Here is a 24,771-nt window from a genome sequence, read left to right on the forward strand (position 1 = left end):
AGTCTTCTCTCCTAATAATAATAATAATAGCATTTTATTAAGTGCTTACTATGTGCAAAGCACTGTTCTAAGCGCTGGGGAGATTACAAGGCAATCGGGTTGTCCCACAGGGGGCTCACAGTCTTAATCCCCATTTTACAGATGAGGGAACTGAGGCACAGAGAAGTTAAGTGACTTGCCTCCTAAGCACTTATAACTACTCTGCACACAGTAAGCGCTCAATAAATACGATTCATTTATTCAATCGTATTTATTGAGCGCTTACTGTGTGCAGAGCACTGTACTAAGCGCTTGGGGAGTACAAGTTGGCAACGATTGACTGACTGACTAAACCCCAGCAAAGTAACAGCAAGCGCAAATGCATTTAGGGTGAGCCCAAGTCTTCCCCCAGGAGGAAGGGACCCTAGTAGGATCAGGCTAGAACTATATACTGAGGTGTGGGGGCTGCTGTGCTGCTTCACGACCCAAACCTTAGAAGGGAAAGCAATGAGGTGATGCTTTGGCTTCCGTTGACCCGATTATAAATCAAGGATTATAAATCCTTGAAGTTTCCCTACATCAATCCTTCACTGCCTTAGGAGAAACGGGCTGCCGGGACCCAAAGAGGTCACTCATTCAAATGGAGAAATGCCAAACTAAGAAGATTTCCCCTAAGAATTGCTGGATATCTCCCTGTATCATTTTGTCCAAGCCTCGGATTCAAAACAGAGGCCAGATGCATAATCAAACACCTAAATCTAAGTAAAGAAAGCTTAGAAGAAGAGCAACAGAATCCTCTTGATTCAAACTCTGAAGCCGCCAAAAATAAACCCGAGCATGTGTAATATGAGCCCATGTATTTGTGATACAAACTAGGGTTATTGTAAAATACAAAAGTACTGTACTCCATGTGCTAATGGATGCAAAAGACAAATATCTTATTTGAGCTTTTATATGTGAATAAAAATGTACCACCGGTATTTTACATCAAAAATAAGAATTAAAAATTGAGTATTTATGACTCAGGGCAAATTAAATGTCCTTTATATTGATGCACTGTTTTAAGAAAATACTTTTCCTGAATGCAATCTCAATCATTTCCCCTGATCATTCAACAGTTACATTCCTATTAAGCTCTATGGGTCGATCATTACCACAAAGTGTCAACCTACACTCACACACAGACTTGGGTCAGTTTCCCAAGGGAGTAATGCTCTTCTTTAAATCAAAACCTAAAGACTATTTTCAGTGATTTTAGACCTGAGCGAGTTTCAAAAGAGAAGACAAATGGGTAACGTTGAGTGACTTCGGCGTCCTAGTCGGAGGACTAAATAAAACACACTACTTTGGCAGAAGCGCGTCCCACGATGCTCTCCACACGGTAAACACTCAATCAATACCAATTATCGATCACCTATCGAGCTGATAATAAATACGGACCCTCTATACTAGAGCCGCATTTCGGGACCGTGATTCACCCAGCCTACCGTGAACATTGATGAGTGGTATGAATTTGTGATATCTGCTCACCAATTCCTTCTTGCTCTGGGCACATATTCTTGCACGGTTAGATCAATCAATCATATTTATTGAGCGCTTACTATGTGCAGAGCACTGTACTAAGCGCTTGGGAAGTACAAATTGGCAACATATAGAGACAGTCCCTACCCAACATTGGGCTCACAGTCTAAAAGGTTAGATGGTTCTGAATCAATCAATCATCATCATCAATCGTATTTATTGAGCGCTTACTATGTGCAGAGCACTGTACTAAGCGCTTGGGAAGTACAAATTGGCAACATATAGAGACAGTCCCTACCCAACAGTGGGCTCACAGTCTAAAAGGGGGAGACAGAGAACAAGACCAAACATACTAACAAAATAAAATAAATAGAATAGATATGTACAAATAAAATAAATAAATAATTTATTTATCAATCAATCCATCGCATTTATTGAGCGCTTACTGCGTGCAGAGCACTGTACTAAGCGCTTGGGAAGTACAAGTCGGCAACATATAGAGACGGTCCCTGCCCAACTGAGGGTCATTTCAACGTATCACGCGTTTAGGTAAAATAGTCTACTTTGTCAATTACTCATTCATTCATTCAGTCGTATTTATTGAGCGCTTACTGTGTACCAAGCACCGTAAAAAGCGCTTGGGAAGTACAAGTTGGCGACATATTCAATGAGTCAAACAGATCTGTAATAAAATACCGGGCTTGTACCCAGGCCCATAATGTCAGAACAATGTTCTGCAAATTCTACTTTCGTGTTCTGTCCAAAATGCACGGTAAGAACACCTATTCCGGCAGAATGTGTGTTATCGGTATACTACTGCCATATTATGGACTTTTCTGCCACCTAAAAACAGGCAATATAAAGAACCTCATTCCCTCTACGGTGGAACCAATCTTTTGTGACAGTTTAAGGTATCACTTCAATCTCCAATATGTCTTGAAGTGACAAGACTACAAAAAAATGTTCATACGCTTACATAGGCTGCCATCTTCTGGTTCAGTACACTCTTCCGCTTCTTTGAAAGCTCTATCTTATTTTTAAGGAAGGTAAACTGACCGGCTTTTGAGATGACCTGACTTCATTTTTGCTAGCAGGAAACAGCTAATCTCATCATCTGTAATTTTCTTATCAGCGCTACTTTTTTTAATTACATGTCCTGTACCCTGCTATTCTAAAACGCTGAATTTGCACCCTCTTCGGATAGGATGCGTTATTTAAGGGAGTGTTTCAAGACACTGGAATGCTATTTAATGGCGGGAACGATAGTTTGGTAATTGGGGCCTAGGGGTTAAAATGTGCCTCATCTATAAAATGGGGAGATAATCCGGACTATCCCTTTCCCTTAGAGCTCCAGGTGGGACAGGAATTGGGTCTAATCTGTACTGAATCCATCAATCAACAGTATTTACTGAGTGCTTACTATTCGCAGAGCACTGTATCAATCAATCAATCGTATTTATTGAGCGCTTACTGTGTGCAGAGCACTGTACTAAGCGCTTGGGAAGCACAAGTTGGCAACATATAGAGACGGTCCCTACCCAACAGTGGGCTCACAGTCTAGAACTAAACTGTTGGGAGAATACAATGCAACAGAATTGGCTATGTTCCCTGCCCACGAGTAAGCACTTAGTACAGTGCTTGGCAAACAGCCGGTGCTCAAAAAATACCAAATTATTATCAAAGTAGATGTCTTCAAGCCGTATTTTACTTGCCTCAATGTATTCGATGCTTCATTTTTTGCATCTATTGGTTTTGCATTCACTGCAGGAGATCACAGGTGCCAAATATTTTTGGTGTGTTCAGGGGCAAGAAACAAGGCGAGGAAGATTGGAGGGCAGGATCAGGGCCAAGAAGAGCTATTTGCCACGAGATAATAGGCCAGAAAGCGGCCAATTTGGGTCTTCTCAAACCTGTTGGGGCTCTCAGGTCTTGTATGTTTTCTGGGATAAGTTTTGGAGTTCATGTCAAAAAGCTGTGGAGGTGAAAACCCCCACTGCTCAGTCAGTCAATGGTATTTACTGAGCACTTACTGTGAGAAGAACACTGCACTAAACTCTTGCAGTATTCCAGGTATACTCACTGCCACTCCCACTGAATTAGACGTCTATGCATGAAATATCTCTGAAGAATGGATTTTAACTGGGAAACTAAAAAAAAAAGATTTAATTATCACCACTAAATGATAATGGCATTTATTTAGCACTTACTATGTGCAAAGCACTGTGCTAAGCACTGGGGTAGATACATGGTAATCAAGTTATTTTTTTTAATTAGGCGCTTACTATGTGCAAACCACTGTTCTAAGCGCTGGGGAGGTTACAAGGTGATCAGGTTGTCCCACGTGGGGCTCACAGACTTAATCCCCATTTTCCAGATGAGGTAACTGAGGACCAGAGAAGTTAAGTGACTTGCCCAAAGTCACACAGCTGACAGGTGGCGGAGCCGGGATTTGAACCCATGACCTCTGATTCCAAAGCCCGGGCTCTTTTCCACTGAGCCACGCAGCCCACGTGGGGCTCACAGACTTAATCCCCATTTTCCAGATGAGGTAACTGAGGCCCAGAGAAGTGAAGTGACTTGCCCAAAGTCACACAGCTGACGGGTGGCGGAGCCGGGATTTGAACCCATGACCTCTGACTCCAAAGCCCGGGCTCTTTCCACTGAGCCACGCTGCTTCCCCAAAACTAAAACAAAAAGCCATTCAATAATTCGCTTCTCTGACAGACTGACAAAATAACGAAATCCTCAAATTACCAATCTTGGGATTCTTTGTAAAACAAATGAATCTCTAACTGCGACTTAGGCAGGAAAATTATCTTTTAATGGGACCTTAACTAAATATAAAATTGAAGCCGCGTTTACAAACAATAGAATGAAATGTAAATGGACAACCTACAAGCTACTTAAAATCAGGAAGAGGAGAGAATTATGAACAGAGAATTCAATCACTAAAGAGGGGCGAGCCTTAGGAGTGTTGAAAAACTGTCACTTGAACAACTTTTTAAAAAGAATTCCAGGCGATATGACGACGTTTCTCAGTGCTAAAAAAAACTATTTTATTTACCTTTTGAACGAATTTATATTTATTCCGAAATACAGGAGATCTAGCATGAAGCGTATAGATTGTGTGGCACTGGGACGAAAGGGCCCACATGCAATCATTCTCTCAGCTTAGTACAGTGCCCTGCACACAGTAGGTGCTTAATAAATACAGCTACTAATTTTATTAAAGTGCACTGCACCCAGTGGGAAATGAGAAATTCCTCATGTAGCTCTGGATCGGCTTAGAAACACTGACGGAAGTTAAAGATTGGTCAAGTGAGTTATCACCTAATGAGTCTCTTCCAGAAACTCTACGCTTAGTACACAGCTCTCTCCAATCTTCTAAAGCTTTCAATGGATGCTCTCTCCTTTGGCATCCTTCTTTACCACTGTTTTCACGGGGTTCCACCTGTTATAACAACAATAATAACTTTGGTATTTATTCATTCATTCAGTCAATCGCATTTATTGAGCGCTTACTGTGCGCAGAGCGCTGTACTAAGCGCTTGGGAAGTACAAGTTGGCAGCATCTAGAGACAGTCCCTACCCAACAGCGGGCTCACAGTCTAGAAGGGGGAGACAGACAACAAAACAAGACATCTTAACAAAATAAAATAAATAGAAGAAACATGTACAAATAAAATAGAGTAATAATAGAGTAATATTGAGTAATAATAAACAAATAAATAGATTAATAATAGAGTAATAGTAAATAGAGCAATAATAAATTCATTCATTCATTCATTCAATCGTATTTATTGAGCACTTACTGTGTGCAGAGCACTGTACTAAGCACTTGGGAAGTACAAGTTGGCAACATCATCATCATCATTAATTGCATTTATTGAGCGCTTACTGTGTGCAGAGCACTGTACTAAGCGCTTCGGAAGTCCAAGTTGGCAACATCTAGAGACGGTCCCTACCCAACAGCGGGCTCACAGTCTAGAAGGGGGAGACAGACAACAAAACAAAACATATTAACAAAATAAAACAAATAGAATATGTACAAATAAAATAGAGTAATAATAGAGTAATACAAATAGAGTAATAATAAATAAATAAATAGATTAATAATAGAGTAATAATAGAGTAATAATAAATTCATTCATTCATTCAATCGCATTTATTGAGCGCTTACTGTGTGCAGAGCACTGTACTACCAATCAATCGTATTTATTGAGCGCTTACTGTGTGCAGAGCACTGTACTAAGCACTTGGGAAGTACAAGTTGGCAACATCATCATCAATCGTATTTATTGCGCGCTTACTGTGTGCAGAGCACTGTACTAAGCGCTTGGGAAGTACAAGTTGGCAACATATGGAGACGGTCCCTACCCAACAGTGGGCTCACAGTCTAAAAGCGCTTGGGAAGTACAAGTTGGCAACATATAGAGAGTAATAATAATGGCATTTGTTACAAAGCACTGTTCTAAGCGCTGGGGAGGTTACAAGGTGATCAGGTTGTCCCACAGAGGCCTCACAGTTTTAATCCCCATTTGACAGATGAGGTCACTGAGGCACAGAGAATAATAATAATGATGGCATTTATTAAGTGCTTACTATGTGCAAAGCACTAAGCGCCGGGGAGGTTACAAGGTGATCAGGTTGTCCCACGGGGGGCTCAGTTTTAATCCCCATTTGACAGATGAGGTAACTGAGGCACAGAGAATAATAATAATAAGCGCTTACTCTGTGCCAGGCACTGTACTAAGCGCTGGGGGGAATACAAGTTAATTGTGTTGGACACAGTCTCTGTCCCACATCGGGCTCACACTCAATCCCTATTTTACAGATGAGGTAACCGAGGCACAGAGAAGTGAAGTGACTTGTCCAAGGTCACACAGCAGTCAAGTGCCGGAGCAGTAATTAGAACCCATGACCTTCTGACTCCCAGTCTGTGCTCTACTCCCTAGCCCTCTTCAGCTGCATCACAATCAGTGGTATTTACTGAACACTTTCTGGGTGCAGAAAGCACTGTACTAAGGGCTTGGAAGAGTACAATACAATCAATCAATCATATTTATTGAGCGCTTACTGTGTGCAGAGCACTGTACTAAGCGCTTGGGGAGTACAAGTTGGCAACATATAGAGATGGTCCCTACCCAACAGTGGGCTCACAGTCTAGAAGGGGGAGACAGAGAACAAAACCAAACATATTAACAAAATAAAATAAATAGAATAGATATGTACAAGTAAAATAGAGTAATAAATATGTACAACCATATATACATATATACAGGTGCTGAGAGCTCACCTCCTCCAGGAGGCCTTCCCAGACTGAGCCCCTTCCTTCCTCTCCCCTTCGTCCCCCCTCTATCCCCCCATCTTACCTCCTTCCCTTCCCCACAGCACCTGTATATATGTATATGATTTATTACTCTATTTATTTATTTATTTTACTTGTACATGTCTATTCTATTTATTTTGTTAGTATGTTTGGTTTTGTTCTGTCTCCCCCTAGACAGAGACTTATTTGAATGAATATTAAATCTCACAACCATGTCTTCTGATTCGTTCACTCATTCAACCGTATTTATTGAGCGCTTACTGTGTGCAGAGCACTGTACTAAGCGCTTGGGAAGTCCAAGTCGGCAACATATAGAGACGGTCCCTACCCAACAACGGGCTCACAGTCTAGAGGGGGAGACAGACAACAAAACAAAACATGTAGATAGGTGTCAAAGTCGTCAGAACAAATAGAATTAAGGCTATATGCACACATCATTAACAAAATAAATAGAATAGTAAATATGTACAAGTAAAATAGAGTAATATATCTGTACAGATGTATACAAGTGCTGTGGGGAGGGGAAGGAAGTAGGGCTGCGGGGAGGATGGCCTCCCATCTCCCCCATCTTACCTCCTTCCCTTCCCCAGAGCACCAGTATATATGTATATATGTTTGTACATATTTATTACTCTATTTATTTATTTATTTTACTTGTACATATCTATTCTATTTATTTTATTTTGTTAGTATGTTTGGTTTTGTTCTCTGTCTCCCCCTTTTAGACTGTGAGCCCACTGTTGGGTAGGGACTGTCTCTATATGTTGCCAATTTGTACTTCCCAAGCGCTTAGTACAGTGCTCTGCACATGGTAAGCGCTCAATAAATACGATTGATGATGATGATGATGGGGAGGAGGAGAGGAAAAAGGGGGCTCAGTGTGGGAAGGCCTCCTGGAGGAGGTGAGCTCTCGGTAGGGCTTTGAAGGGAGGAAGAGAACTAGCTTGGCGGATGTGTGGAGGCATTCCACTATTTGTAAATATGTTTGGGTCTTTAGGTCTAAATATGCCTTGCTGCCCCAAATGATTAGCTCGGTACACTGCGCTCGGTAAATATTCAATATATGCCACTGCTGCTAAAACTAGAAATCAGCTTGATGGGTGACAAGACCAGCTCAGATCAGGTTAAACTTCTGTCCCATAATAGGATTTTTCTACAGCCAATTCAACTGATGTTTCTGAACTGACCAATTTGCTAAGAGACAGAAAGGATAACAATAATAGCAATCAATCAATCGTATTTATTGAGCGCTTACTGTGTGCACAGCACTGAGCGCTTGGGAAGTACAAGTTGGCAACACACAGAGACGGTCCCTACCCAACAGTGGGCTCACAGTCTAGAATCATATTAATATAATAGTTAATAATAATGGTATTTGTTAAGCACTTACTAGGTGCCAAGCACTGTCCTAAGCACTGGGATACATACAAGGTAATCAGGTGGGACGCAGTCCCTGTCCCACATGGGGCTCACAGTCTTAATCCCCATTTTACAGATGAGGTAACTGAGGCCCAGAGAAGTGAAGGGACTTACCCAAGGTCACACAGAAGACATGGGGCAGAGCTAGGATTAGAATCCACGACCTCTGACTTCCAGGCTCCTTCTCTTTCCACTGAGGCCTTGCTGCTTCTCCATATAATAATTTTATTAATTATAATTATACTATAGTATACTGTGTAATTATACCATAGCGACTATATTATATTTAATATAATAAGAAATGCTCAATGTGCTAAGAGGTAGAAAGGAAAATAGAAAAAAAATAACAATAAATGCCCAATGTGCTGAGAGGTAGAAAGGATACACAACAGAGCTGTAGCATTGCCCCTTGGGGAGCCATCCTAATCCAAAAATGAAAGCTAAACCAACGGTATTTAAATCTGTACCTATACAAATACATTCATTCATTCCTTTAATCGTATTTATTGAGCTCTTACTGTGTGCAGAGCACTGTACTAAGCGCTTGGAAAGCACAATTCGGCAACAAATGGAGACAATCGCTACCCAACTACAGGCTCACAATCTAGGAAGTCTATTTTAGTGTTGCTCAGATTCAAAGCTACTATTGCCTATGCCATTTTTCTCTGTGTGGATGTCTTATTAGACCAACGTGAAATTGACAATAAAAGATCATCATTATAATAGTAGTATTATTAAGTGTTTACTCTGTGCCGATCACCGTACAGGATAACCAAGGCCCTGTTCCCGTTGGGGCTCGTGGTCTTCGAAGAAGGGAAACTGGGTATTTTAATCATCATTTTACAGGTCCTGCGTACTGAGAAGTTAAGCCACCTATCCAGCCGGCATGGGAAACAACAGGGATTATTCATTCCACTCAGTCCTATTTGTTGAGCGCTCGAATCCAAGACCTCTGATGCCGAGGCCTGTGCTCTTTCCATTAGGCCACGCTTTTTCTTCTTCATACGGCAGTAGTAAGCCCATAATCAATGGTATTTATTGAGTGCTCACTGTGAATACCATTTTAATCATCATTTTACAGGTCCTGAGTACTGAGAAGTTAAGCCACCTAACCAGGTGGCAAGGGAAACAACAGGGATTATTCATTCCACTCAGTCCTACTTGTTGAGCGCTAGAATCCAAGACCTCTGATGCCGAGGCCTGTGCTGTTTCCATTAGGCCACGCTTTTCCTTCTTCATACGGCAGTAGTAAACCCATAATCAATGGTATTTATTGAGCGCTTACTGTGAATACCATTTTAATCATCATTTTAATCATCATTTTACAGGTCCTGAGTACTGAGAAGCTAAGCCACCTATCCAGCCAGCATGGGAAATAACAAGGATTATTCATTCCACTCAGTCCTATTTGTTGAGCGCTCGAATCCAAGACCTCTGATGCCGAGGCCTGTGCTCTTTCCATTAAGCCACGCTTTTTCTTCTTCATACGGCAGTAGTAAGCCCTTAATCAATGGTATTTATTGAGCGCTTACTGTGTACAGAGCACTGTTCGAAGCACTTTGGAAAGTACAATACAGAGTTAGCAGACACTACAAGCTTACAGTCTGGGGGAGTGGGGGGAAGTTGTGAACGTAGAAAATACCATTAAAGATCTTTTTGAATAAGCTTATAGATGAGATGTTCAAAGTGGGCTACTTCAGGGAAAGTATGGAATATTACATAGTGCATTCCTAAATATAAGGACTGATGCCCTTAGAGGTTTTCCCGTGGGCTAAATTAAACTGATCCGAGACGCATGTTGCTCAAAACATTTCACTGCATTCTCACCAAGACACTATATAACAGAGTTCCGTGTAAATACTCTACAACTATAAAACTAATTTGGTCAATAAAAAATAATATTTGTATTTATTTTAAGTTTAGGTTTTCCCGTGGGCTAAATTAAACTGAGCCGACACGCATGTTGCTCAAAACATTTCACTGCATTTTCACCAAGACGCTATATAAAAGAGCTCTGTGTAAATACTCTACAACTATAAAAATAATTTGGTCAATAAAAAATAATATTTGCATTCATTTTAAGTTTATTTATAAACACTAGAGGGTGCACAAATTCAACACTATAGGCATATAACACAGAGAGCCGGGTTAAATACGACTGAATAAATGAATTAATGTCCCTGGAAAATGTGGTTATATTGTGAACGGTTGTTTCGATTCCTTCATCTGCAAAATGGGGATTCAAACCCTGTTCTCCCTCCTACTTAGACTCTGAGCCCCAAACGGGACCTGATTCTCTTATATCTACCCCCAGCACTTAGGACAGTACTTGGCACAAAGAACACACTGAAACACCACAATTATTATTATTCATTATTATTCTTGGAATATGTTCTCCTGCAGACTTACATGTTGTTAATTAGAATCTGTTCCAGAATCTCTGGAAAAATAATCTAAAATTCCTTTACATGGTATGTCCAATAATGATAAATCTCACTACACTATTGTTTAATTTAATGTGCTCTGCACATAGTAAGCGCTTAATAAAGGCCATTATTATTATTATTTAATTGTGAAAGTTTGATGTTACTCTACAATCATTTCATCACAATATTAGATGAGTTCTCTTTGCAGGAGGCTTCAGAAGTAGAAACTGGTTTTGCTGACTTTGAAATTAACTGAAAAATTTGTCCAAATTAGGTTAAACAGCAGCCTCCCTTTCTTACCAAATAGTTTTCTAGCAGGCCAACTCCTTCTGAAGAACTCTACACACTTCTGAATCCCTCCTTTTCTGCTTAATCATATTCATGAATCCATACATTTTCTTGAAAATGAATGCAGAGCTTCATAACCCCGAGATTTTAGCTGGTGGTGGGAAATCCACAACTACTTCGTCGGTTTGGGCATCTTTCAATGATGTACTAGCATGCCGAAGTTCAATGAGGTCCTTTTGGGATAATGGTAATAATAATAACCGTACTTGCTAAGCGCTTAAGGTGGGCCAAGCACTGTGATACGAGATAATCAGGTGGGACCCTTTCCCACATGGGGTTCACAGTCTAAGTAGGGAGGAGGAGGACTTAATCCCCATTTTTCAGAGGGAAAAAACTGAGGTGCAGAAAAGTTAAGTGATTTACCCAAGGTCATACAGCAGACAAGTGGAGAAACCAGGATTAGAACCCATGACCACGTTTCCAATAGGCCACACTGCTTCATGCCATTAATTCACTGACATCTGCACATCCATTTCTAAATGAAGATGCCTCATCTGTCCAGTATCTTCTTTGGTTACTGAGTCAGGGGTCTCTTCAGCTCCTTGAATCGATTATATATGTATATATGTTTGTACATATTTATTACTCTATTTATTTTACTTGTACATATCTATTCTATCTATTTTATTTTGTTAGTATGTTTGGTTTTGTCTCCCCCTTTTAGACTGTGAGCCCACTGTTGGGTAGGGACCGTCTCTATATGTTGCCAATTTGTACTTCCCAAGCACTTAGTACAGTGCTCTGCACACAGTAAGCGCTCAATAAATACGACTGATGATGATGATGATGATGATTAATCATATTTATTGAGCGCTTACTCCGTGCAGAGCACCGTACTAAATTCTTGGGGCAAGCTAACACAGATTATGGACAGATCTTCCTCCAAAATTCCCTTACTTAATCTCAGCTCCGATAGGAGGAGGGTAGAAAGGAATCTTCTTTTCTGTAGCGATCAGCAAAAAATTAGGGCTGGTCAGACAAACGCTTGGTATAAGGAATCAACAGATCTAATCTGCGTAGTCTAGTGGACTATACTCTCCCCAGCGCTTAGTACAGTGCTCTCCACACAAGTCAGATGGATTAGCGACTGACTGATGATATCCCAGACTGGTTATAACATGGGGTAGTTGTAATCTGGGGTACGCCGAAACCTGGCCTGCTCCTTGACATTTCATAATGCGTTTAATGTTAAAGTAGCAGTTACGGTAATACCTGGCTTTCATTCACCATCATAATAATAATAATAATGATGGCATTTATTAAGCACTTACTATGTGCAAAGCACTGTTCTAAGTGCTGAGGAGGTTACGAGGTGATCAGGTTGTCCCACGGGGGGTTTACAGTCTTAATCCCCATTTTACAGATGAGGTAAGAGGCCCAGAGAAGTTAAGTGACTTGCCCAAAGTCACACAGCTGACAGTTGGAGGAGCCAAAATTTGAACCCATGACCTCTGACTCCAAAGCCCGTGCTCTTTCAACTGAGCCACGCTGCTTCTCTGTATTTTTAGTATTTGTATTTTTATATTATATATATATATATATTTTTTTTTTAAATTTTATATTGTATTTTTAGTATCTGTATTTTTAGTATCACGTGTTTTTAGTTCAGGTTTTGAATCAGATTACGCCCAGAGCAAGGGGAAGTAACCCAAATCAGATTGTTCTAATAATAATAGAAATAATAATAATGATAGTATTTGTTAAGTGCTTATCATGTGCCAATCACTGTTCTAAGTACTGGGGGTAGATACAAGGTAATCAGGTTAGACCTAATCCCTGTCCCATATGGGGATCACAGTCTCTTTTTTTTTTTAATGGTATTTGTTAAGTGCTTAAAAGCACTGTTCTAAGCACTGGGGGGATACAAGGCGATCAGGTTATCCCACGTGGGGCTCACAATCTTAATCCCCATTTTACAGATGAGGTAACTGAGGCACAGAGAAGAGTTAAGTCTTAAGCCCCATTTTACAGATGAGGGACCTGAGATACAAAGAAGAGAAGTGACTTGCCCAAGGTCACACAGCAGACACGTGACGGGGCCAGGATTAGAACCTCTGAACCTCTTATGTTGCCAACTTGTACTTCCCAAGCGCTTAGTACAGTGCTCTGCGCACAGTAGGTGCTCAATAAATACGATTGATGATGATGATGACGCCCAGGCCCGTGCTCTTTCCATTAGATCAAGCTGCTTCTGTCCTCTTACCTACAGTTCATAACAGTTAGTGCTACATTTAGAAGATAAACAAATACAAATGCAATAGTTACAGATGTTCTCATTTTTCAGCAATCCACTTTTTCTAATTTTATAAGTTCTAAACACTAGAGGAATCATAAAAAATTAGTATTGCAAGTGATGACTCCAAATTTCTAGTCTTCACAAGGGAGCTAGCTCACAATTTCATTTTAGTTGTAAATAATGGTTATCTATGAATAGTTTTACATTGACATACCTGAAAATTTTATTTACACTAGAAATATGGGTTGAATTGCTGTGTAGACTGAAGGCTTCGAGTTTTCCACTGCTTTTATAAAACACAATTCCCATTTGAAAATTGTTAGAGCTGTAAAACTGAAAACGCCACGTATTTTAAATTAAAAACATGGAGAGCAGCTAGTAGCACTGTTATTTTTTAAAATTCAGACCAGCAAAAATACTGCAAAAAATATGAATACTGAGACCTCTTCTTATCCCAACCAAAATCTTCCCTTTGGATCTGTATTCCCAATAGAGGGCATCAGATAGTCACAAAATAACCCAAACACATTCCTTGCTTAATGCTCTCCATCCCAAGGCTCCTCCACGATAGAGCAAAAAATACATGAAAATTCTTGCCTTGAGACAATTTAGGGACATCTAATCAACACATGGTGGAATGACAAACCCGAAAGGATTGAGAGTTTTAACCATTTCACTAGAGTCAAAAGCAGGCAGTTCCTGAAGTTCACTGAAAAACCAAGTCAGCTCTACCTTTACCAAGAGCAGGGATAAAATACTGGAGCGATGGCAACAACACTTCAGCAATTTTCTATACGTGTCATCTTCATGATGTGGAAACAATTAACAGAGGTTGGAAAGAAGGTTATAACATACATGTCCAATGGTGCGGTTAGAAAAGAAAATGGTAAGGTGTCCAGGGCTGGGATTTCCAGACCCAAAATGGAAGGGATTTTTAGAAATCTGCAGGGGCCGCTTCTTCGATCACTAAGCCTATGATTTCCACAACAGTAATTTTGCTTGAATTCTCCGAGACAGTTCAGTGCAACATCACTTCACTGTTCTGGCTCTTTACATAATTCCGGGGATACCACTTTCCGTGAAACACTGCGGCTTTCTTGGGAAAGCAAACTGGCTTCCAGAGGAATACAACACTCCACCCTCAGTCCCACAGCACACATGTGAATATCTGTAATTTATTTATTTACTTTTGATTTTTTGCTAATTCTGCGCATTGTATCAATCAATCAATCGTATTTATTGAGCGCTTACTGTGGGCAGAGCACTGTGCTAAGCGCTTGGGAAGTACAAGTTGGCAACATATAGAGACAGTCCCTACCCAAGAGTGGGCTCACGGTCTAAAAGGAACACAATAAACATTTGATAAATAGCACTTGACTGATTAATGTCTGTCTCCCCAACTAGACTGCAACCTTGTTCATTCACTCATTCAATCATATTTATTGAGAGCTTACTGTGTGCAGAGCACTGTACTAAGCTCTTGGAAAGTACAGTTCATTCATTCATTCAATCGTATTTATTGAGCACTTACTGTGTGCACTGTACTAAGCACTTGGGAAGTACAAGTTGGCAACATATAGAGAGACAATCCCTGCACACACGGGGCTTACAGTCTAGAAGCGGGGAGAAATAATGTGTCTCCCCCTTTTAGACTGTGAGCCCACTGTTGGGTAGGGACTGTCTCTATATGTTGCCAATTTGTACTTCCCAAGCGCTTAGTACAGTGCTCTGCACATAGTAAGCGCTCAATAAATACGATTGATGATGATGATGATGATGAAATAATAATAATAATAATGATGGCATTTGTTAAGCTCTTACTATGTGCAGAGCACTGTTCTAAGCGCTGGAAGACATCAAAACAAGTGAACAGGCATCAAAATAAATAGAATTATAGCTATGTTTATGTCAAAACAAGTAGGCAGGCATTAGTATAGAATTATAGATATGGACATATATACGCAAGTGCCGTGGGGAGAGGGGTAGAGCCAAGGGAGCGAGTCGAGGAGACACGGAGGGGAGAGGGAGCTGAGGAAAAGGTGGGCTCAGTCTGGGAAGGCCTCTTGGAGGAGGTGAGCCTTCAGTAGGGCTTTGAAGGGGGAAAGTGCGATTCTTGGATGGATTTGAGGAGGGAGGGCATGCCGGGCCAGAGGTAGGACGTGGGCCGGGGGTCGACGGCGGGACAGGCGAGAACGAGGCCCGATGAGGAGCATTATGGACAGGGATCATGTCTGCCAAATCTGTTGCACTGTACCCTCCCAAGTGCTTACCACAGTAATAATAATAATAATGATGGCATTTGTTAAGCGCTTACTATGTGCAAAGCACTGTTCTAAGAGCTGGGGGGGCTACAATGTGATCAAGTTGTCCCACATGGGGCTCACAGTCTTAATCCCCATTTTTACAGATGAGGTAACTGAGGCTCAGAGAAGTGAAGTGACTTGCCCAAGGTCACACAGCAGACTTGCGGTGGAGCCGGGATTCGAACCCATGACCTCTGACTCCAAAGCCCGGGCTCTTTCCGCTGAGCCACGCTGCTTCTCTGAACTGCGTTCAGTACAGTCCGTGCTCAACAGATTCATTCATTCATATTTATTGAGCACAGCACTGTACTAAGCGCTCGGGAAGTACAAGTTGGCAACATATAGAGACGGTCCCTACCCAACAGTGGGCTCACAGTCTAGATACTGTCGGCTGACTGACTGGTCAGCGTGGTAATAATAATAATAATAATGATGATAATGGCATTTATTAAGCGCTTACTATGTGTAAAGCACTGTTCTAAGCGCTGGGGAGGTTACAAGGTGACCAGGTTGTCCCACGGGGGGCTCACAGTCTTAATCCCCATTTTACCGACGAGGTAACTGAGGCCCAGAGAAGTGAAGTGACTTGCCCAGAGTCACACGGCTGACAAGTGGCGGGGCCAGGATTTGAACCCATGACCTCCCCCTTTTAGACTGTGAGCCCACTGTTGGGTAGGGACTGTCTCTATATGTTGCCAATTTGTACTTCCCAAGCGCTTAGTACAGTGCTCTGCACATAGTAAGCGCTCAATAAATACGATTGATGATGATGATGATGATGATGATGACCTCCGACTCCAAAGCCCGGGCTCTTTCCACTCGAGCCAGGCTGCTTCCAGTCTGGACGCAGGAGAAGGGGCAGATTCTAGAGACGATGGGAGCCAACAGATCTGGCTACTGGATAGGTGGGCCTGAATGCGAGAGAGAAGAGTCCGCTTTAAAGAAATCGGCTCTCTCCCGACTACCTAATCCGGCCGATCGCTTACTAATCTACACACTTCACTCCCCTAATGCCTACCTACTCTCTGGACCTCAAACTTGTCTACTCGCCACTGACCCCTCGCCCACGTGCCCCCTCGGGTCCAGAATTCCCTCCCCCTTCATATCCAAAATACCACCACTCTCCTCACCTTCAAAACCTACTAAAATCCTCCAAGAGGCTTTTGGGAAGTAAGCCCAAGGGCTTTGGAGTCAGAGGTCACGGGTTCGAATCCCGACTCCGCCACATGTCTGCTGTGTGATCTTGGGCAAGTCACTTAACTTCTCTGTGCCTCAGTTACCTCATCTGTAAAATGGGGATTAAGACTGTGAGCCCCACGTGGGACAACCTGATCACCCTGTATCCTCCCCAGCGCTTAGTACAGTGCTTTGCACATAGTAAGCGCTTAACAAATGCCAACTATTATTATTATTATGAACCTGACTTTGAGCCCCTTAATTAATGTTGGCATTTGTTACGCGCTTACTATGTGCCAAGCACTCTTCTAAGCACTGGGGGGTATACAAGGTGATCAGGTTGTCCCACGTGGGGCTCACAGTCTTCATCCCCATTTTACAGATGGGGGAACTGAGGCCCAGAGAAGTTAAGTGCTTGCCCAAAGTGACATGGCTGATAAACGGCGGAGGAGGGATTTGAATCCATAACCTCCACGCGTTATTTATTTATTATTACTCTATTTATCTATTTATTACTCAATTTATTTATTTTACTTGTACATATCTATTCTATTTATTTTATTTTGTTAGTATGTTTGGTTTTGTTCTCTGTCTCCCCCTTTTAGACTGTGAGCCCACTGTTGGGTAGGGACTGTCTCTATATGTTGCCAATTTGTACTTCCCAAGCGCTTAGTACAGTGCTCTGCACATAGTAAGCGCTCAATAAATACGATTGATGATGATGATGATGATCCCCATCCCAGCCCCGTAGCACGTACGCACCTATCCTTATACTCTTCTGTTTCCCCTATTTGTCATTTATTTTAATGTGCGTTTCCCCTAGTAGACAGGAAGCTCTCCGTGGGCAGGGATCACGTCTACCAACTCTATTCCAGTGGACTTTTCCCAGCGCTTTGGACAGTCTTCTGGACACAGTAAGCGCTCAATAAATATCACGGACTGAATAATTGGTTGAAAATAATGCTGGGGATTGAAGGGAGGGTGATGGTGCGGCCTACGGTGATGGGAAAGTTTAGGGGAGGGATTACATCTACCAACTCTATTCCAGTGGACTTTTCCCAGCGCTTTGGACAGTCTTCTGGACACAGTAAACGCTCAATAAATATCAAGGACTGAATAATTGGTTGAAAATAACGCTGCGGATTGAAGGGAGGGTGATGGTGCGGCCTACGGTGATGGGAAAGTGTAGGGGAGAACACGGCTTAGGGGAGAAGACGAGGAGCTCTGTTTTGGACATGTTTACTTTGAGGTGATGGCGGGACACCCCAGTAGCGATGTCCTGAATGTAGGAAGAAGTGCGGGACTGCAAAGAAGGGGAGAAGTCAGAGCTGGAGTGGTAGATTTGGGATTCATCTACTTGGCACTGTTAGTTGAAGCCATGGGAGCACATTAATTCTCCAAGGGAGAGTGGCTGTAGATGAAGAATAGAAGGGAACCCCAAATGGATCTGGAAAGACTCCCACAGTTAGGGAGGGAGAAGCAGAGGAGGAGCCCATGAAAGACACTGAGAAGGAGCTGCCAGCACCGGATCGTACATCCAAAAAACCAGTAAAACTGAAACTAAACATTGCAAAGTGCCCTCCACGTATGTGTTTTAGTCTTCCCAAATAATCTGATTATAAAATAATTTTCAATCTTGAAAAAAATCCTTGTATAAGTACCTGATTTCCAATTGTTCCGCAACAGGTTTCAATGAAATGGTCTCTGTTGTAATTTCGACCTTCCGTACACTTCCAAAAAAGTCAGTTATCAAAACGTTATGAGGGTCTCTTTGAAAAAGATCAGTCCGATGTCCAGGAGTAGAAACGCATAAACTCTTGGGGCACACCTGGAACTGAAAAATTATAACAGTTGTTAATATCTTCATTTTTCTTTAACGGGTTTTTACTGGCAAAATAAGAGACACAGCTTGGCCTAGTAAAAAGAGTATAAGTCTGGGAGTCAAAGGACTTAGTTTCTAATCTCAGCTCTGCCACTCGTCTGCTTTGAGACTTGTCGAGTCATTTCCTAGTTCCTCGTTTCGTTATCGGTAAAATGGGGATTCAACCCATTTTCCCCTCCTACATATACTGTGTTATACCTGATTACCTTGTACCTCTCCCAGTGTTTAATACAGTGCTTAGCATACAGTGAGCGCTTAACAAGTGCCATAGTTATTAAAACAACCGGCCCTGACCCCTCCTTCCCACTGCAAGCTAGTGAAGCGTGTTTCCCAGGCCTTCCTACTTATTATCTAAACATCTGAAGAGGAAAAACTTGAAATTACACCTAAGATTCACATCTTTGTAGAATTATGCCTACTAATTCAACTGTACTCTCCTACATACTACAGCAAGTAGGTGCTCTACAAATACAGAAAATTAATTGAATTTTCTGACTGCATATTGCCATAACTCATTTCAGGTGCTACTCGGTTTTGTTAAGGAAAGGTATGGTTATTGAATGAAACATGACAAAATTACAAAAGACCTTGAACTTCCAATACCTTTTTTTCTGTGCTGTAAATCTAGAGAAAATTCAAAGCGTTCAACTCAAATTTGGAACTTGAAATGAACATATCTAACCGCTTCCATCACCTCTCCAGCTTATTTTCCCTCCCTAAGGAGTTCCTCGGTAACTCTAAGATCCCTCTAAGCAAGTAAGTAATCTCCCTACCCGCAATCATCACAGCACTTATGTCCATACCTCAATACTTGGCTGCTTCCCTTACCTGTAACTTAATAAATAACTGAGCACTTATAGTGCATATGGCACTTAACGGCATTCTCCTCCACTAGATTTTAAGCTTCTTAAGGGTAGAAAAAATGTTTACCTACTCTATTTTACTTTCCCAAGCACAGTATAATGTCCTCTACACAGCAGGCACTCAATAAAACCCATGGATTCAGCATCTTAGATATTGAGCTCATTGTGGGCAGGAATGATTGTTGTTATACTGTACCCGCCCAAGCACTTAGTACAGTGCTTTGCACGCAGTAAGTGCTCAATATGACTGAATGAATATTACTGGGAAGGGCAATCACATTAGGAATCTATATTCAAAGTTATAATTAAATTCAATCAATAAATGATATTTATGGAGCACCTGCAAATGGCTTGAATGTGGATGGTCCCACTTGCTGATTATACCTGGCAGAGAACTGCCAAGGAGCTACGTTAATTGCAATAAAAAAAAGTACAATTTTACTACATGCAACTGACTGACTACGACAGAACCAAGGAACCACCCAGTACATTTCCTGGCGTTTAGCCTCGGGAGCTGAAAAGACTTTCCACTCACCACAAAAGGCTTCCTCCCCGCAAGAGATATTTCAAAATGCTTCAGGGACTTCCTACCACAAGTTACTCAGGAATTCTTTTTAAAGTGAGCTGCTAAGAGCACATGGAGAGAGTCCCTTGTCTAAAACAGTTTTGAATTGCTCTTGGTCTTAAAAACAGTGCTTTGCACATAGTAAGAGCTTAACAAATACCATCATCATCATCATCTTCATCAATCATATTTATTGAGCGCTTACTGTGTGCAGAGCACTGTACTAAGTGCTTGGGAAGTACAAGTTGGCAACATATAGAGACAGTCCCTACCCAACAGTGGGCATTATTATTATTAAAAAATTTTATTTGAAGTAAGAGTTAACAGCTTTCACTCGCTCCTCAAAAAAATTACAGCAATAATGGAATATGGTGTAGAAAACAAAAGGTTCCAATGTATTTAATATTATAGCCCATGCTTGAAAAAAAAATTTAAAAATCAAAGAATGCTGTCCCAATTCATTTTGATATCATTAACAGTCCTTCAGGAATTACAGATGGAGTCATTATCCCAAGAAGTTGAAAGAAAATACCACTAACATGACATATAGACAAATTTAAGGCCTGGGGAATCATAAGGTAGACATTCATTCATTCATTCAACTGTACTTATTGAGCGCTTACTGTGTACAGAACACTGTACTAAGGGCTTGGGAAGTGCAAGTCGGCAACGTATAGAGACAGTCCCTACCCAACAATGGGCTCGCAGTCTAGAAGGGGGAGACAGACAACAAAATAAAACATGTGGACAGGTGTCAAGTCATCAGAACAAATAGAAATAAAGCTAGATGCACATCATTAACAAAATAAATAGAATAGTAAATATGTATAACTACAATATGACATTACAGCCCTCAACATTAGTATCCTCACCCAATTCTTTCAATCATCTAGCTGCCATATAGGAGACAGAATATTGGACTGGATGGCCCATTTAACTGACCCAATAATAGCATTTACGTTCTTAATTGTTTTATTAATATCATCATCATCATCAATCGTATTTATTGAGCGCTTACTATGTGCAGAGCACTGTACTAAGCGCTTGGGAAATACAAATTGGCAACATATAGAGAAAGTCCCTACCCAACATTGGGCTCACAGTCTAAAAGGTCTAAAGTGGTAATAATAAAGGTAATAATAATAAAGTCTAAAGTGGTAATAATACCACTTCGGTTATTTCTTGAGCACTTTCCGTGCGCTAAGTACTGGGATAGGTACAATGTTATCGGATAAGACACAGTCTCTGTCCCACAGTCTAAGAGGGAGGGAGAGCAAGGATCTTACCCCATTCTCCAAACAGAGAGGCCCACAGAGGTTAAAGATTTGCCCAAGGTCACGCAGCAAGTGAGTGGCAGAGCTTAGTAATAATTTCCAATGTATAAAGAGAAAACTTATTTTAAAATCAGGCCTTCAAATCAAGCTCAAAAAAGTGGAATCCCAACTAGCTGGTGGGGGGAAGCGGGAGAGAAGAGGCGGACGCCGATGATCGTCGGCGTACTCTCCCCCAACTCCGCAAGTGATTTGAGAAATTATGGCATGTTTGGGCTTTGCAGTTGCTCTACAGTTTCAATATCTAAACTAATAATAATAATAACAGCACTTGTTGAGCACTTATTATGTGCCCAGCACTGTTCTAAGCTCTGGGGATGATACAAGTTGAGGTTGGACAAAGCTCCTGTCCCACAAGAGGGGGGCTCAGTCTTAATCCCCATTTTCCAGATGAGGTATCTGAGGCCCAGAAGAGTGAAGTGTCTTGCCCAAGGTCACACAGCAGACATGTGGCGGAGCCGGGATTAGAACCCAGGTCATTCTGACTCCCAGCCCCGTGCTCTGTCCATTATGCCACACTGTTCCTCTGAACTGAATGCAATCTGACCCAAATGCAGACTATACGGTAAGCATGTTAAAGGTGAAGCAACACACCTAAAGAAAGAGGAGGAGGAGAAGGACAAATCATAAGTTATTCAAAAGGTCTACTCGCCAGGCCAACGTCCAGAAATTTTACGAAATATATCCCTTCAGAATCATGGGAAATGAAGGAGTCACAGGCTTCCTACTTCTCTGGTTGAGAGTCCTGCCTCCCAATAGGGGCTTAAATATCTGTACAAACAAACTCTCACCAGCAATTCCAAGCATACGAGAATTTGCAAAATATATTCCTTGAGAAAGTAATAGAAATAGAACACTTCTTTTCATGTCCAAAAAAGAAAAAAAAGCAGCCTTCATGGTTGCTAGGAAAACAGAAGACCTTGTTTTCACTAGCATTTTCAAATAGATCCAATCTTAGAAAGCATCACTCCCTTGCCTGTGAATGTGGACAAGCGTCCACTTAAGACTATGCAAAGTGAAAAGTCCTTGAAATGAGTCCAAGTGAAGAGTTTTTAAAATAAAGTTGAAGAGTTTTGTCTATGAGTTCATTCCTCGTAAAATAATGTATATATCTGAAGACCTTTCTCCCCTCAATAATCTCTTTTCCACTAACCTTCAGGCTATGGTAATAATTTACTTAGTTTACATTAGAATTAATAAATACTTTATTAAGCTGTGTGTGTGTGTGTGTGTGTGTGTGTGTGTGTGTGTGTGTGTGTGTGTGAGAGAGAGAGAGAGAGAGAGAGAGAGAGAGAGAGAGAGAGAGAGAGAGAGAGAGAGAGAGAGAGAGAGAGAGAGAGAGAGAGAGAGAGAGAGAGAGAGAGAGAGAGAGAGAGAGAGAGAATGCAATTTCTATTTGGATTTACTGGCCACTTGGTCTGTTAATAATAACAGTAATAATTTTGATATTTGTTAAGCATCTACTATGTGCCAAGCACTGTATTCCAATTGAATTCAATCGTATTTTTTGAGCATTTATTGTGTGCAGAGCACTGTACTAAGGGCTTGGGAGAGTACAATATAACAATGAACAGGCACATTCCCTGACCACAAGGAGCTTATAGTCTAGAGTTTACACTGTATTAAGCACCGGGGTAAATACAAGATAAGCCAGTCCCACCTGGGGCTCACAGTCTACATAGGAGAACGGGTACTGAATCCCCATTTTGCAGATAGAGAACTGAAGTGACTTGTCCAAGGTCACACAGCAGGTACTCTTTTCACTATGCCATGCTGCTTCCCCTATGATCTATGAACAGCTTTCTCTTTGCATAAAATTTAGCAGGAAACATCTCAATCTTCCAGAATTATCCCAACCAATTTTTTTTTATTTCCCTCTCAAATCCCATGGCAATTCAGACCTCATACACTGCTGAATTAATTCCCTAAGAGATAAACTTCAAATAGTATCTGCCATCAAATGTCACACAAACCAGCTCTGATGATAAAAATCCTCCACAAATAAAAAAAAATTCAATTTCTTTTCCTGCTGACTAGAGATACAAATTCTCTACCTTAAGGTGACTATTAAAATTGAGTGCATACATCTATAAGACTAAAGGAAGTTTTACAGTATTTTTATGAAGTGTGATCACATTCACTATTGTGCATATAGCTTTAATTCTATTTGTTCTGACGATTTTGACACCTGTCTACATGTTTTGTTTTGTTGTCTGTCTCCCCCTTCTAGACTGTGAGCCCACTGTTGGGTAGGGACTGTCTCTATATGTTGCCGACTTGTACTTCCCAAGGGCTTACTACAGTGCTCTGCACACAGTAAGCGCTTAATACGACTGAATGAATAAGAATTATTAAACCACAATAACAGTCTGATCATTTGGATGCAATACGAAGTTAGTTTTCAAACACAAATTTTGTCCCCAAAGTTAAATCATTTTCAATGTGTTTCGAGAAAGAAATTTAGTTTAATTTTAATGCGGAAAGGTAATCTGAAAAACCTACTTTAGTACTTCTTTGCTTTCTGAATAGCTTTTTTTAAAGCACATCATATGCACACTAAAATTGCTTATGCTTGGGGAAAAGTGACAAACTCGCACTTTACAGGCTATTATTTGACCATAAAAATATTTTCCCAGGCACTCTGCACAATAAAAGCAAGCCAGAAATGTGGCATTATGAGTCACAATTCTGAAGAGTTTCTTCACCTCTAAAAAACAAGAAAATTTAGATGTCAGCAACAAAACTTTCTTCGTCAACTGTCCATTATCACAGCACTTCTATGAGCCCTCATGATTCCAAACCCTACCAAATAAGCTACTGCAAACTGTATTTTTCAACTCCCACTCTGAAATTTATTCATGGGCTGGAATAAGTTTGTGACCTTTTATTTTCAGCCTTAAAAATAAGAAAAATTGCGGCATTTTTTTTTTTTTTTTTTTTTACCAGTTACTGCGTTCCAAGCACTGGGGTACATAAAATACAATAAGATCAGACACAGCTCCTGTTGCACATGGGGCTCACGGTTTACGACGGAGGAGAAAAAGTTCTCACAGCAAGTAAGTGGCAGGGCTGGGATTACAACCCAGGTCCTCTGACTCCAGGGCTGGGCTGCTTTTTTACAAAGTCAGGTATTCCAAAGGCATAAAATCAGAATACCAACATTTATGAATGTGCAAAGTGCACATGGCAGTTAATTTTACTGAGATTTTGCAAGAGCTGTGGGTAAGAACCCCAAAGTTGCAGGAAGATATTTATCCATCTCATCATTAATCTGTGGTATTTGTTGAGTGTTTCCTGTGTGCAGAGCACTCTATTAAGTGCTTGGGAGACTAGAAATGTTCCCTTGCCTACAACGGGCTTAAAGTCTAGAGGGGAGACAGACAATTAAATAAA

The 24,771-nt window shown here is 41.1% G+C and overlaps 1 protein-coding gene across 1 annotated transcript in view; it reads right to left on the reverse strand.

The window, feature by feature from the left end:
* Window positions 1–24,771, reverse strand: part of PIGK (phosphatidylinositol glycan anchor biosynthesis class K) — a gene marked incomplete at its 5' end in the record, with an annotated part of 161,340 nt that overhangs the window by 101,762 nt on the left and 34,807 nt on the right. Inside the window, one exon of the mRNA XM_038745610.1 lies at window positions 18,399–18,571. Within this exon, the coding sequence (XP_038601538.1) occupies window positions 18,399–18,571 (173 nt within the window). The remainder of the gene's footprint in view (window positions 1–18,398; window positions 18,572–24,771) is intronic.

The sequence above is a fragment of the Tachyglossus aculeatus genome, chromosome 4 (assembly GCF_015852505.1).
Source record: "Tachyglossus aculeatus isolate mTacAcu1 chromosome 4, mTacAcu1.pri, whole genome shotgun sequence".
Taxonomy (NCBI): Eukaryota; Metazoa; Chordata; class Mammalia; order Monotremata; family Tachyglossidae; genus Tachyglossus; species Tachyglossus aculeatus.